Genomic DNA, 14,920 nt, shown 5'->3' on the forward strand with positions numbered 1-14,920 from the left:
TATGAAAATACCATTCGAACGCGTGGTTGAAGACACGATAAAGCTTTTTCTTCTGATTCCGAACATCGACATCCCAGCCTCTTGTGGCATCAGCACACCTTCCCAATACCTTTTTAGAACACTGCGTACATGGCTCGCGCCTCGCGGTCGATTTTTTGTTTTGCCTAAGCGCATGGGCATGGAGCCAGCAGTGGTGTGTCATACGACCTCCCGAAGCTTTGCGTTTTGACGTCAATGGGCAGTGTAAGCAGTTTTTCGCCTTACGCATGTGCCATGGGTTCGAGTAGGCAGGGCACCAATGTAAGCTACGCGCGATGGCGAGTATCCCATTATGCGCCGAGATGAAGCTTTGACGTAAAGAAATAACCACATTTCCTGATTTAATGCTTCTGTAAGGAATATGTAACCACTCACTTACACTTTTCGAATAAAATTATAGCCATGCGTGCGCGTGACCTATGCCATAATTCTATGCCGTGCACAAAGGAATTTCGCGTAATCTTTTCGTCATTTTGAAACATGCGTACTGCAGCTGATAAAGGTAGTGTTCCATATTTGTAGGTTTTTTAAACTGAAAACCATGTTGGATATTATTCGGCGCAGTACAAGAGATCTTTCGCGAGCACGATCTCCAAATATATTGGACGCTCATTTGCTCTCAATCAACCGTTCTTTTGCACTCGTTCTTCACTTACAGGTTGTGCAGGCTTCATTGACAAATCACGCTTTGTGCTACATAATTCAAGAAGTTAGACATGGTTTTTAAGCTTGCTAGGTATTACGAAAATAATATTTAAATTCGAGTAGCTTAAAATGACGCCATAACGGAGCATGTGGTTGCAAGTACACATCTTGAACTCACGGATAAAACCGAGCATATGGATGCAAGTACACATCTTGAACTCACGGATAATTATGCAATAACACTATAAGAGAGGACCAAAACACGAGCACATAACAATATGTGGCGCAGCGAACGCCTCCAGCGCGGCCACTGCCATCTCGACGAGTTTGAAGCACTACAATCATTGCCAGGATGGCAATTCCCCAGGGCTAGTTTGGCAGCACCTCATCCTCATGCAAGAGTTTCATGACGCAATCAAGCAGCGACGTTCTGAAGGGCATATTTACTGTATAAAGCAATTCTGTTGTGTAGAGCAGTCATTTCCTTTTAGAGTATTCTTATAAACATGCTAATAGTGATAAGAGAGCTTATTTCATCGTCTGGTGCCTGCTGTAGTATATTCAAATATGATGCAGTCCTTTTAAGAAGTGGGATAAGCGCGCAGTGGCGCTTCTGGCTGCCTCTAGTCCCACCTTGCGAGTACATCGAAGCAGGCCCGAAAGACGTGGGTTCCAACATGGTCCGTCCCTCCCCATCCGATCAAATGCTTTCCCCCACGGTTGAAAAGTCACATTGCCGCAAGCGGCAAAGCAAGCGGTGTTGTGACGATAAACTGCTCCAACTAATGGCGACAAACCACGCAAGGTCTTCTGCAGTTCAGTTTAAGTTCCGCCGAGAAGCCAGCGCCTTTGGCAGGGTCTGAATCCACACCGTGCGGCTTGTCAACGCCACCATGCTCGCTATTCGCTGTGGAGAGAGGGTTGATGGCTAGTTGACTGGCCCAGTCCACATGTTTGCGGATAATTAGTTTGTTTCTACTCCATCAAGTCGTTCAAAGGCTGCGTATCCTAATGTCTTTATTGGAAAAGCGCGCAATCTAGATTTTACGTTACGATATCAGGAATCGAAGCAACGTTATGTTTTCACTGATCGGCCGACGCCATACATCCGCTCGCGAATAGAGCGGATGGTCGTCGGCGTGGGCCAACCGTGTGGCGGCAGCGTCCGCTGGTGCACGCGTGACCGTGTGGCGGCAGCGTCCGCTGGTGCACGCGTGACCGTGTGGCGGCAGCGTCCGCTGGTGCACGCGTGACCGTGTGGCGGCAGCGTCCGCTGGTGCACGCGTGACCGTGTGGCGGCAGCGTCCGCTGGTGCACGCGTGACCGTGTGGCGGCAGCGTCCGCTGGTGCACGCGTGACCGTGTGGCGGCAGCGTCCGCTGGTGCACGCGTGACCGTGTGACGGCAGCGTCCGCTGGTGCACGCGTGACCGTGTGGCGGCAGCGTCCGCTGGTGCACGCGTGACGCTGGTCCTGTGGTGTTGCAGCTCAGCTGACCGGGCCGGGGCCCTCCAGCTTGGCGTTCGACCTCAGCCGCTTCACGCCCAGTACTGCTCAGGACACGCTCAGTGAGTAGCCCCCGGAGCGGCCGTCCGGCGCGGCGCGCCACGGCCCCCTCCTGCACGCCACGGCCCCCCGCTGGCGCGCCACGGCACCCCGCCGGCGCGCCACGGCCCCCCGCTGGCGCGCCACGGCCTCCGCCGGCGCGTCACGTGCACCCCGCCGGCACGCCACGGCCTCCGTCGGCGCGCCACGGCCTCCGCCGGCGCGTCACGTGCACCGGCCGACACGCTGCCGCCTCGCCACGGGGACGCGCTCGGCAAACAGGCTTGAGTTGTAGACTCCGCCTTTGGCGAGGCGTAACTCACCTGTCGTTTGATAGCTGAAAGGTTGTCAGCACTCAAATCCTCGCTGTTGCGGCCGTAAAGGCTGACTAAAGCGTGCATTGAATCGGTATATATTGGTACCGGGCACCAGGTGCAGCAGATGTCTGTGCGGGATTAACAAACCAGTTCGCGGAACGTTACTATACTAGCTAGCACCCTCCGTGTACTTTCTGCGGATCTGGTCAGCTTTTGGAAGCACAGTCTGTACTAATCGGAGCTGGTTGCATGGACTGTGCGGCCACATGTCCATGATCGCACCTAGAGGCACTGTTTTGTCCCGCGCGCGGAGCCAGGTGGCCCTGTGGGCCGTGCGGGCAAGATCAAAACACACCGTATCGTCACCTTGCCGGTCATTTGCTCCGTGTACCAGAAAGTGACGCCGCCACGAATCAGTGAAGAGAAATCCACTTGAATAGTAAAATTGATGTCCGAAGACGGCTGATAACGTGTTTGAGATGTTTGCTCGCTTGCCGTTATTCCGATTATTGTTATCGTCATTGTTGATCGAATGCGCTGTCCTCATTGTTAATTAGCATGCATATCGCATGTGCTGCCTGAGCACCGTATGCTACTATTTTTTTTGCTCTCGACTGACTCTGATCCCTTGCTTGAGGTGATGGCCTGTTTTTGCCCTTTACCTATAGATGAATGCATTTTTCTCATCCTGCTTTCTCTGCCCGCTTCTGCCTGTTTGCATTACTTTAACTTATTCACCTGTCAGTCTGTGACTGGATTCTGGATGCTTCCTATGCCGAGGGGTCTCCCGGCTCCCCGTTTCCTGCGGCCGGTGGGTTGTACCTGCCCCCCCCCCCCCTACCCGTCCGTCCCGCTGGGCCGGGTGCCGTTCCTGTCCCCTCGGTCCACCTCGCCAGGCCCGGCGCGGCGCGGCCGACCCGACCCGGCCTGGCCCGGCGCGGCGCGGCCCGGCCCGGCCGTAGCCGCCGGTCCGGTGACGACAGCGTGGCCCAGTTGCGCCAGACCGCGCGCGCCCGCCGGCGAAAGTGAGCGCGCGCCCGAGCGAAAGTAGCGGCGGCGTGCCGGCGCGGGCTGCCGTGCTCGGCGTCGGCTCGGTCCGGTCCGACCCTGGCCGGCGTGTGGTGCATGTGCCCGGCCCGGCTCCGGTGGGGGCGCCGCCGGCGGTGGTCGGGAGTCGGTAGTCGGTCGAGGTCCGCTCGTAGTAGTCGCTCTAGACTCGCTCTCCTCCGCTCGTTCTCGGACTGGGTGCCCCGTCTCGGCCAGTGCGGCCGCCGGCGGCCGTGATTCGTGACGCGCCCCGTGTCTCGTGACGGCCTGTCCCATGACGCTCTGTTTGACGGCGCGGCGCGCGGCGGCCGGTAGCTGACGCGCGGCCTCCTCTGTTGCAGGCCGTCGCGCGCCGCCGCGCCGCGCCAGCTGCCCCATCTGCGGCAGATGGTTTCAGAAGGGCTCCCACCTACGCGAACACGTGGCCAGCATCCACTACCCGGTGCCGTCGAGCTGTGAGCTTTGCGGCAAGCTGCTGCGCTCCAAGGCGTCGCTGCGCACACATCGCATCAAGTACCACCGGCGTGGCGAGCAGTTGGCGGCCGAGAAGGCCGAGCGGCCACGGTCGCGCGGCGTCCTGCCTGCTGCCGACGGCCTGCTGTAGCCCGGGCGTCGGGCCGGGCGCGCCGGCCAGCCCCTCCCCCAATACTCGCGCGCTCGGTCGGCCGGGCGGCTGGGCCCCGCGGCGGACGTGCGCACGTGGCGGCCGTGTGGGCCGCCTGTCTCAGGGTTCGGACTGGACGCGTCGCACCGCCGCCGGCCCGCCTGGGCGGGGTGCGGCCGGGCGTGGCGCGCGGGCGGCGGCCGCGGCTCGCTCCCCCCGCCGCCGGCGCCGGCGGGGCCGGCTCTCGGGAATCTCATGCGGTGCAGTATTGTGAGTGCCAATCTGTTGAGATATACTCGGTAGTCTAGCGCGCGGTGAGGGATGCGATGTGTTCATCGGTGGTATTTTGTAAGTGGTTTTGTACGGAGGCTCAGGCCGAAAGCGCTGTGAAACGTGTGAGATTTTCTCATGCCGACTGTACTTGCCCGGATAAAATGACATTCCACGATATTATTTTGCTAGGTTGTGGCACGGATCCAATATAGGCACTTGTCCGTAAGCCTGTCTTTACCTGCCGGTAGGAGGAACGACGCCCCAGTATTTCCATTTAACCTGCCTTGACACGCCGCTGCTCTCACCCGGCTTGGCCAGTCTGGCTGCACTCTAACGCTATGTGACATTGAAGGATACACACTGCATGTGACCCTAGCCTGGATCCCGGAGAAACGATTGTCACCGGCCGTTGCGAAATAATTGAACTCGTTATCATTTCTTAGCTCGCGATACGGTGTGGGATGTGAGGTTGGATTGTCGTATTTATTTTGCTTCAGGATACTGCGGAAGTCATGAATTTTTGTGACAATTTTCGAACCAATACAAACTTAACGTTCGGCTATGATTTCGTAATTTTAGCAGGTTTGCATATCTTGGAATAGTCTTCTTTCTTCAAGTACTTTAAGAGAGCTTTCCTTTAAACAAGGAGAATTGTTGGAAGTTAAGTTTCAAAATCAAACGATTTTACCACATTGCGGAAGATAATAATGTTTGTGTACCAAAATTCGTAAGGCTTGGGTAGGCTGTGCCCGATCTCTGGTATGCAGTACCACTATCCCCGGAAACACGACCTGGCCTACCCTCGCAGCACCGCCCTGACCTTATCGTTAGCGCAGAGGGCCTGACGTAACCTCAGACCTTCCGTCATTACAGTGGACCTGAGCTACCCTGAAACCTTCCGCTACCACAGAGGACCAGAGTTGACCTCCGGTTCCCCGTCGCCACAGGACCTGACCTCTGACCCCCACTCACTACAGAGGACCTTACCTGACCTGACCTCCGACCCCCGCTCACTACAGAGGGCCCGACCTGACGTGCAACCCTCAGTCACTACGGAGGGCCTGACCTGACCTCCTAACCTACCCCCTCACTATAGAGAACTTTACCTGATCAGGCACCTGACTTAGGTCAGGAGATCTGACCCGGCGATCTGACCTGACCTTACTACCAACGACCTGGCCTGACCCCCTACGCCCCCCCCCCCCACCCACATCCTGACGGGGCACCTGATGTGACCAGGTCTCTGACCCTCCGTGGCCATAGAGCACCTGACCTGACGTGAGACCTTCCGTGGGCACAGAACACCTGACCTGCCGACTCTTGGGGACTGCATGGGATCTGACCTGACCTCCGACCCTCCGGGACTGCAGAGAATCTGACCTGACGTCTGCCGTCATCGTCCCGGGGGACCGGACCTAATTAACACGTCCTCCCAGCTGACGAAACCCTGACCGCGAGCCCACCTTCATTTCTGAAGGCCTGGTCCGAGGCCGTCCGACGCACCAGACCAGACCAGACCTGACCTGACCTGACCTGACCTGACCTCAGCTGACGGCTGACCCCGTTGCAGCGCGACTGATGAGCTGTCCACACTGCACCCACATCTCCAGCAACTACGGCAAGCTGAAGGCGCACATCGGCAAGGTGCACTTCCCAGTGCCGGTCAGCTGCGCCGACTGCGGCAAGGTCTGCAAGAACAAGTACGCCCTGCAGGTGCACAAGAGCAAGTACCACCGGCGCCGCTGGAAGGTAGCGCACCAGGGCGCGTCGCCTGCGCCGAGCCCTCATCGGCCGGACTGACCGGCTGGGCTCGCCGCGGGCTGGCTGGGGCGGCGTGGCGGGGAGGCTTGCTGCGCCCGCTGTCCGGGGGGGGGGGGGGGGGCGCTGCCGAGCTGCGGCGGCTCGGAGAGCCGCGGCAAGGGCGGGTGGAGGGGCTCGCTGGCTCCGCCGCCCGGGGGTGGTGCGTTGCGCAGCCGCGGAAGCTCGGAGAGCCGCGGCAAGGGTCGGCTGGGCGGGAGGGGCGCATGCTTCTGGGCGTGGCTCAAGCTGGCAGATACTCCGGGGAGAGTGTCGGGACTGCTTGCGCTTGGTTTCCTCCATCATACTCATCGCAGTCTGAGGCGCTTGGTCCTGTTTAGGTGCGGGTCGTCTGAGTAGGTCGTCCAAGGGACGCCGTTTTTAGTCCCGGTAGTCACCGACGCCAGCGGTGCGGATCGGGCGGCGCGGGGATAGCTCTGGAGGAGGGGTGGGCGGGGGCCACGGCCCCGGCTGCTGCTCTTCTGAAAAGGGAGGCGCGTTGTGGCTCAAGCAGAATGTGCCGTTTGCTAATAATTTGCTAATACTCAATGGGTGGGATATTTACCTCCTGAGGCATGCCGTATTATCCTCCTTAACTTGCTGACTTGCGTTTGCTGACATGTTCAGAGCAACTATGGACACAGTCACTGATTGGAGTGATTTTGAAAGTCAAGTTATCTACTAGCTCGCGTTGGCTAACGAGTGCAGACAAATGATTAATGCTCAAGTGCGCACTGAAGTCCATCAGCGAGACAATCCGGCGGAAGTTTTAGTGCTTTTCGCGACGGACAACGTTTGGAGCAGCTTGGCCACTGGCAGAGGACAGTCGTACAAGACAGCGTCTCTTGCCCCTACAGTGCCAGTATTCGCATCCCCATGGGAACCCCGATGCGGCGCGATAGATCGATGATAGATAGTTGCTAGATAGTTGGGAGATAGCTGACCCTCAGCATGTGGCCCGAGTGGTTCTTATTCCTCGGATGTTAGGTCCCAGGGCTGATTGGAATAAGAGAACGTATCTTACTGAATGCGGTGTTGCTGTTCCTGGGACGACAAATATCCTGCACGCGAGTTTATGCATGTTACGGGTTGCATAGCAGTAGTCGAACGATATCATGACAGCATCTCAAATTAAAGTGGCAGCCTACCTCCCACTAGTGTTTTGGTACGTTGAAGTACGGCGACGAGACCAGGTATATGCGCGTGGTTCTCTGCCAAAGCTCCAATGTGCCGTTGGCAACCGTGCTCATGTCGCCTTGCAGTGTCGTATGCCCGTCGCGCACGTTCGACAAGGTATCCGCTAATGTTGGAAGGCTAGTCCATAGTATGTATCACCGCAGTTGATAACTGCCTCGGCCAGCAAGTGGTAACGTCGCGGTGCGGCGTCCGAGTCGCGAGTGGTTAGTCAGAGCTCAGCCGCTGAGCCAAGCGGGCAGCAGGCGCCAGTAATCATACTCCCAGTCGTGGTCTGTGGCGGTGTCTTCTCGTTTTCGAGCTCGCCGACGCACCGCGGGATAGTTACCAAGCCATGTTTAGGCTCGTGTGTGTCTTGCGTTCTCCAACGGTGCTTGTGTAACATGTATTCCGGGTAAGAAGTGGTCCAGAACTAGTCTTTGGAAGAGGCGATGTGCGAATATCCCTGTGAGTAAGCCCCTGCGCAGTGTATTATCGTGTTCAGAGGCGTCGGCTTCTCGCCAAGATTGACCCATGTCTTCCCGCTCCAATCCGATGCACCCAGCATAGGCCACACGAGAACCCTTGATCAAAAATGACACCGTCCCTTTCACGTGGCGTGAGGCCGTGGCCAGCGGTCACGGTCTGGTGATCACGAAGAGCCCTGTCCACTCTCTGGGCGTACTGTTCCCGGGACTGAGTGCCCCACCAAATTGGCAGCCGCTGGAATTGAGTGTCATTGTGTTTTTCGGAACGCAAGTGATTGGTTGACCGTATGAATAACAATACACGGTTGGATGCGTCGGTACGACTGTCTGTGTTTAGCTATTTTTATCTGGAGCCTTCACGCCAGCTGTGTGGTGTGGCGCTGAACACCATGACAGTCAGTGGAGTTGGAGCAGTTGTGTGGCGCTGAACACCATGACAGTCAGTGGAGTTGGAGCAGTTGCGTGGCGCTGAACACCATGACAGTCAGTGGAGTTGGAGCAGTTGCGTGGCGCTGAACACCATGACAGTCAGTGGAGTTGGAGCAGTTGTGTGGCGCTGATCGCCATGGCAGTCAGTGGAGCTGGAGCAGCTGTGAGGCGCTGATCGCCATGGCAGCCTGCGGAGCTGGAGCAGTCGCGGGGCGCTATCGTTCAGCCGGAGCCCCAGCAATGCAAAGCTTGCAACAGTTTCCTCCCTCCCCACCTCTTACCCATGATAGCGAGTATAAACATTGAGTATAAACATAGGTTTTACTATATAAGTTGCAAGTAAAATATCCATGTGCTCTTAAGACTTTCCTAAGGCGTGAGCACTGCACGATGCATCGATATTCTGCAAAAAACGAAAATGCGGAGACCACTAGCCTTCAAAAACACGTGCATCTCGCAACTGAAAACAAGACCAGATAAGCCAAAAGCTGGACCTAAAGCCTGTCCAACGCGCTGTTATTGCGTGGTCCGAGGGCTCACCTGCGTGACACAAAGTACATCAGGAAATTAATACTGTGAGAACGGCATCCGCGCCGATACAGCTGGTCAAGCCTGCAGCCTCCCCGTAAGGGCAGCCCACTCGTCGCTCCCGATTGACGTAGCTGTCTGGCGTTCCGTGTGGCGGCGCCACCGGTGCCGGAGCAGCTCGATGACGATGTACGACGGTGGCTCGGCGCTCTACTCTGTCAGCCCCGGCGGCGGCGGCTGCTGTTCGGGTTTGTGTCGCGTGGCCCTCATGTTCATCACCGTGTTGAGCATGACCTTCACCATCGGCACGCTCATCATCGCCGGCTCGGCGCTCTACAACATCTACAAGTGAGTGGCGAGGGCGAGAGAGATGCTGAGAGACATACTGTGTCATAGTGAAGCCTGGTGCAGACAAGTGGACTACAGCAGCTGGCGACAGGCTGCCGCTGGTCTCGCCTTCAGCCGTATCACTTTTGTTCAGCCGTGAAGTAAGAGAATGAAATGACTATTGCATGCCCCACCAGTGTCAAAGAATATACGTAGACATGTTCACGATATCTTTCAAGGATCAAACCACGTCTTATACAACTGCGGCGTGCCCCGCTGAGCCTGCAGCTCTATTGCCGGCTGGGCGTCGGCGTCAGCCTCTCACCCAGCCCGCCCCTCCGCTGCCCCAGCGAGCCGGCGCTGTACGCGGTGGACCGGCAGGGGCTGATCCAGCTGTGGATCCTGGTGGCGGGCGGCGCAATCGGCGTCTTCACCAACATCTGCGGCTTCACCGGCGCTCTGCTCCGCGTCAGGTAAGTCGCACGGGCGCTGGTCCAGGTCGCCGTGGCCCGCCTGACCGCCGGTCGAGGTCGCCGTGGCCCGCCTGACCGCCGGTCGAGGTCGCCGTGGCCCGCCTGACCGCCGGTCGAGGTCGCCGTGGCCCGCCTGACCGCCGGTCGAGGTCGCCGTGGCCCGCCTGACCGCCGGTCGACGTCGCCGTTGCCCGCCTGACCGCCGGTCGAGGTCGCCGTGGCCCGCCTGACCGCCGGTCGACGTCGCCGGACCTCGCGCGCCAGCCGCCTGGGGGGGGGGGGGGGGGGGGGGGGGGGGGGCGTCCATCAGGTGCTGCGGTGAGCTCGCTCCGTCAAGCGTATGGGTCGGGCGGCCACTCTGTTTCACCGCAGGCTTGCGATGTGCGTCGTATCGCTCTCCTTCCGCTGCTTGAACTCCCTCTCCGCCACTGGCGTCGGGTAGCAGACCCGCCACCGAACCGGCGCGCGTCCTCAGATAGTCCCGCCTGTCGTGCTGCACTGCGCAGGTGTCTGCTGCTGGGGTACGCCCTGGTGACGGGCCTGGCGGTGGGTGCCCACCTGGTGGTGGTGTACATGCAGCGCTCCGCCGGCGACCGGCGCCACATCGGCCGCCTCAACATCACCGACGACCCGCACAGCGTCTGGACCGTCGAGATGAACGCCTACGCGGCCGAGGTTAGTTGGAAGCCACTGAGCCTCGAGGCCAGCTACGGCCCGCAGGGGCTCAGGTTTTCTTTGGCGGACGGAAGCAGTGGTTCTCCCGGTGACGTTGATAGCGATGAGTCGTTATTCGTTACGGTGCGTATTCTGCTTTGACCGGATCGGTGAGCACTGCGTTCTGAAAACGATTCTTCGAGTAGAATCTGCAGTAAAAGATTTTGCCCGTTTTGTTGAAAAGTCAGTCGCGTGGTTTGCGGTTATTTGCCACCAGGGACACTTGCCACAAGCCACCGCTTTTCTGTTTCCAAGCTTGTTTATTGCGACTTACTTTCCAGATGGCGTGTATGCTCCCTCATTTTTTTATACATCCAGGCTTAAATGTTTCCTGAAGCCGAGACAAATTGAGTACTACCGCCCGTTGTATGGAATATTAACGTTGTGCGCACAACAGCATAGCGACGCCAGGCTATACTCATGGCGTAGCGACGAACGAATCGGCGTCTTAGATGCGGCCAGAGTTCGTTGGAGGTAATCGGTTGTGCCCAGTGGCGGCCGAGCCGAGCCAGCTCCGAGATGGTGTGGTGTGGTGTGGTATGGTATGGTGTGGCACGGTCTGGCGTGTCTCAGCAGGTGCTGAAGCGCGTTCGGACGGTGCCGAACAACTCGACTGTCGCCACGAATAACATCAACAACACCATCAACAACTTACGCGTCAAGCTCGCTCCGGACGCCAAGTCCGTCAAACAGACGGCGCTCAGCACTGTCAACACCATCCAGTCGTTCCTGAAGGTCAGGGCGAGGCGGCGACGGCCCATGCCGGCCGAATACTGATCGAAAGCGCCGTTCTTGCGTCCGTGTGTTTGGGAAGTTACGCACGTGCGTTTGGGAAGTTACGTCCATGTGTCTGGGAAGTTACGCCGTGTGTTTGAGAAGTTGCGTCCGTGTGTTTTGGGAAGTTACGTCCGTGTGTTTGGGAAGTTACGTCCGTGTGTTTGGGAAGTTACGTCCGTGTGTTTGGGAAGTTACGTCCGTGTGTTTGGGAAGTTACCTCCGTGTGTTTGGGACGTTACGTTCGTGTGTTTGGGAAGTTACGTCCGTGTGTTTGGGAAGTGACGTCCGTGTGTTTGGGAAGTTACGTCCGTGTGTTTGGGACATTACGTCCGTGTGTTTGGGAAGTTGCGTCCGTGTGTTTGGGAAGTTACGTCCGTGTGTTTGGGAAGTTACGTTGTGTTTGGAAGTTACGTCCGTGTGTTTGGGAAGTTACGTCCGTGTGTTTGGGAAGTTACGTCCGTGTGTTTGGGAAGTTACGTCCGTGTGTTTGGGAAGTTACGTCCGTGTGTTTGGGACGTTACGTCCGTGTGTTTGGGAAGTTACCTCCGTGTGTTTGGGACGTTACGTCCGTGTATTTGGGAAGTTACGTCCGTGTGTTTGGGAAGTTACGTCCGTGTGTTTGGGAAGCTACCTCCGTGTGTTTGGGACGTTACGTCCGTGTGTTTGGGAAGTTACGTCCGTGTGTTTGGGAAGTTGCGTCCCGATGACATTAGCGCAGCGAAAAAAAAATGTTGCCGCTCCGCGAAATTTGACTTTCCATCCGCTCTTTACATCTGTATTGTTATTAGGAGCCGTCCATACATTATATTACGCATAAAGTGGAGGGCTTTTTGACGGAGCGTTACCGAAATGTAACAAGGGGATGACGTAACGTTACGCTCAGGTGCGATTGCAAATCATGCTATTTTTTTGTAAATTTTTAGAACTTTGAGGCCGGATGTCGTTGTCGTCCTCTCATGACAAGCAATACGTCTTTCTCAATACGTGGTCTTTTTTCGCCTTGTCTAGCTCAATACGAGGCCCAATGGACCTTTCTGGAACTTAACGCTGCAAGCAGCGTAACCAGGGAAGAAGGGTGGATTTGCTCAGCGCAGCCAGTGTGTTACCATAGAGAGGGGTAGCAAATTGGCAAAAATCTGTACAACAGTTAATGGCTGACGCCGTAGAAGTTAACGATGCTGAAATATTTAGGCCTAGTCTCCTCGGCAATAGCGCCTGTTACAAATACCCCGTACCAATCACACATCGGAAGCATGCTCGCATGACGTTCGAATTCGCAAACGGACTTCCAGAATCCGAAGTCATGTAGACGTACAATTGCCATTGCCATATTGTACTTACTCTCCTTTCCAAAGGCTCATGTGTGACAGATTGTTTGCATATGTCCATGCCCGTCATTTTTGAATGCAAAAGCTCCGGAATCATCTTGATGCACACGTCTATTTTGAAGCTTTGCTGCGTACCTCGTGCTGTGTTTTGTGCCATTCTGTTGCCGTTTGTATCACACGTTCAACTTGCCTTCCAGTGCTGCGGTAAAAGCTCCGTGGAGGATTACATCCAGGAAAACGTGACCATCCCCGAGTCATGCTGCAAATCCAGCGCAGCGTGCAATGCCACTCTGCGGCAGGAACCACGACTGAACTTGAAAGTCGTCCGCGAGATGTCGCACCCGCAGGGCTGCGGACCCTTCCTGCACGCGGCGCACGCTTTCGTCGTGACCGTGATCACGTGGGTCAGCTACGTGGTGGCTGGCTCGCAGCTGTGCGGCGCCGTCATCGCCATGACGCTGGCCTTGTTCTGCATGAAGTAGCGCCGGGCGCAGCGGTGGCCGGCAGACGCCAGCCGTGCGGCAGTAGCCGCTGCCGGTCGAGGAAGCCGTGCGGCGGTAGCCGGCGCCAGTCGTGGAAGCCGTGCGGCGGTAGCCGGCGCCGGTCGTGGAAGCCGTGCGGCGGTAGCCGGCGCCGGTCGTGGAAGCCGTGCGGCGGTAGCCGGCGCCGGTCGTGGAAGCCGTGCGGCGGTAGCCGGCGCCGGTCCTAGAAGCCGTGCGGACCAACTCGGCGGTGGCCGTATGCGGGCAGGGTTTGGACACTGCTGCTGCTGTTGCTGCTAGAGCCAGCGAGGTTCCCGTTTGGCCTACACCTTACCTGAGCAGTACGTCTAAATAAATGATGGAAAATTGTGCCAAGCTATCGTCTCAATCACATTTAAAGGGGTCCTCGTGTTAGGGTGACCACCTCTTAGCTGTTGCCATTTAAGCCGAACAAATAGGCAATACAAATCGATCGTACTCACATGGCCAGCATATATAATAGGATGCATTTTATCTTTAAAGCAGCGTGTCCAGAACCGTTTGACACTGATCAACGCATAGTTTGCATGCACAGATGCACAGTTTCACACTGACTCCGCCACTCACCATTCTTGCGGTCAACGTGACGTTTAGAAATACAATCAGCTTCACCACATCAAAGCACAGTTTCACGGCCGTAAGCCAAGGTGCCTGCTGCCTGCTATGCCTGCTGCAACTAACAGAAGTACTCTGCTGCCCGTCACTCAGGTCCGAGTCTTCCGTCAGCCGAGCTGCAGCCACAATGGGCAAGTTCGTGCGATTATTGGTGCTCACCGGCTTTGTGTGGCGCCTTGCTAAACGCTTCTTCAGGAGTCGCTCCCCACCCCCTACAGCTCCTTCTACCCCTGGAACGTGCAGGGGTCCGTGCCCCTAACAGAAGCAGTACAAAATTTGGGAGCTGCAAGTGCTATGAACCGAACTTCTATCACTGAAGCCTATGAGACACCTGCGCCGCACGGAAGTGACCAGACGTGAAAACTGCTAGTTGTGATGCCGGCGACGTCAAAAGCCAGTCAAGTCAGATGCCATAGGCAAACTACAACATTAGATTCGAGTCTGATCAAGTTTGCTGGCCCACTCGGTCGCGGGTGTGGCATGCAGGAACGGTGTCACGGGTTTTAAGTTGGGGGGGGGGGGGGGGCAGGATCTTCCAGGTGGCCTCTTGGACAAAATCGGGTCTCCTCACATGGGGAGAGGGCTCCTGCGCAGCGCCGTGTTCAAGAGGGAGGGGAGGGCACCGATGGCATGTGCCCCCTTATAGAACTGTTACACGTATCATATCCAAGTAAACACATATCGACAGCATACAAATCTAGAATGAGGGCCTTCTTATCTAGCAAAGGATCTGGCTACCATAAAACAAGGTCTGCTGCTCCTGAAAAGGGGCTTTCCGGTGCAAAGAGGGGCTTCCTAATTCAGGATCGGATGGTTACGATTCACGAAAGGGACCTCCAAATCTCCAGCCGAGGGGCCTCGTTACCTCAAAACAGGGCATTCCGATCCGGAACCGCGGCCACCTGTTGCATGAAAGGGGCCTCCAGAATGTCAAGGGTGCCTCCTAAATCAGTACAGGGGCTACCTAGTCTGTACCGGGGACCTTGGACCATCAAATGGACCTCCGGAGCACAACATTAGGCTTCCTCGTGTAGAGCATTGGCTACCTTACTCACAAAGGCGGCCTCAAGACCCAGAAAGTGGGCTTTTTATGCAGCGAAGGGCTTTCTGAGACGGATTTATTACACTCAAGCTCAGTTATTAAGGCCTCATTTGCCCGCATTCTGTTACTCTACACGTAGGCATGATGTCTTTAGTTGGAGAAAAGGGGGCCTCCCAAAAACTTTGGGGAGGGACAAAAACATGGTCTTGCACCCTGCCTTCCGGCAGTGGCAGCTGCCCC

General features: G+C 56.9%; 2 protein-coding genes across 3 annotated transcripts; both read left to right on the forward strand.

Annotated features, from left to right (window-relative positions):
• Positions 1–2,169: 2,169 nt before the first annotated feature.
• LOC119099221 (protein bric-a-brac 1) lies at positions 2,170–4,694 on the forward strand (the record flags this gene model as incomplete). Its single annotated transcript, XM_037222336.1, is given in 2 exon segments — positions 2,170–2,250; positions 3,933–4,694. Coding segments are annotated over 2 exon segments (344 nt in total), but the record flags the coding sequence as incomplete, so codon positions are not given.
• A 4,178-nt stretch (positions 4,695–8,872) lies between these two features.
• LOC119099317 (uncharacterized) lies at positions 8,873–13,467 on the forward strand. 2 transcript variants are annotated; one of them, XM_037222450.1, is made up of 5 exons: positions 8,873–9,231; positions 9,561–9,683; positions 10,190–10,358; positions 10,971–11,132; positions 12,700–13,467. In XM_037222450.1, the coding sequence occupies exons 1-5, from the start codon at positions 9,065–9,067 to the stop codon at positions 12,982–12,984; spliced, it is 906 nt and encodes a 301-aa protein (XP_037078345.1). In that variant the 5' UTR covers positions 8,873–9,064; the 3' UTR covers positions 12,985–13,467. The 2 variants fall into 2 exon arrangements, with proteins under 2 accessions (XP_037078345.1, XP_037078346.1); XM_037222451.1 differs by having other exon boundaries at positions 10,974–11,132.
• Positions 13,468–14,920: the final 1,453 nt, after the last annotated feature.

This window comes from Pollicipes pollicipes, unplaced genomic scaffold (genome assembly GCF_011947565.3).
Source record: "Pollicipes pollicipes isolate AB1234 unplaced genomic scaffold, Ppol_2.1 Scaffold_4740;HRSCAF=5597_pilon_pilon_pilon, whole genome shotgun sequence".
NCBI lineage: Eukaryota > Metazoa > Arthropoda > Thecostraca > Pollicipedomorpha > Pollicipedidae > Pollicipes > Pollicipes pollicipes.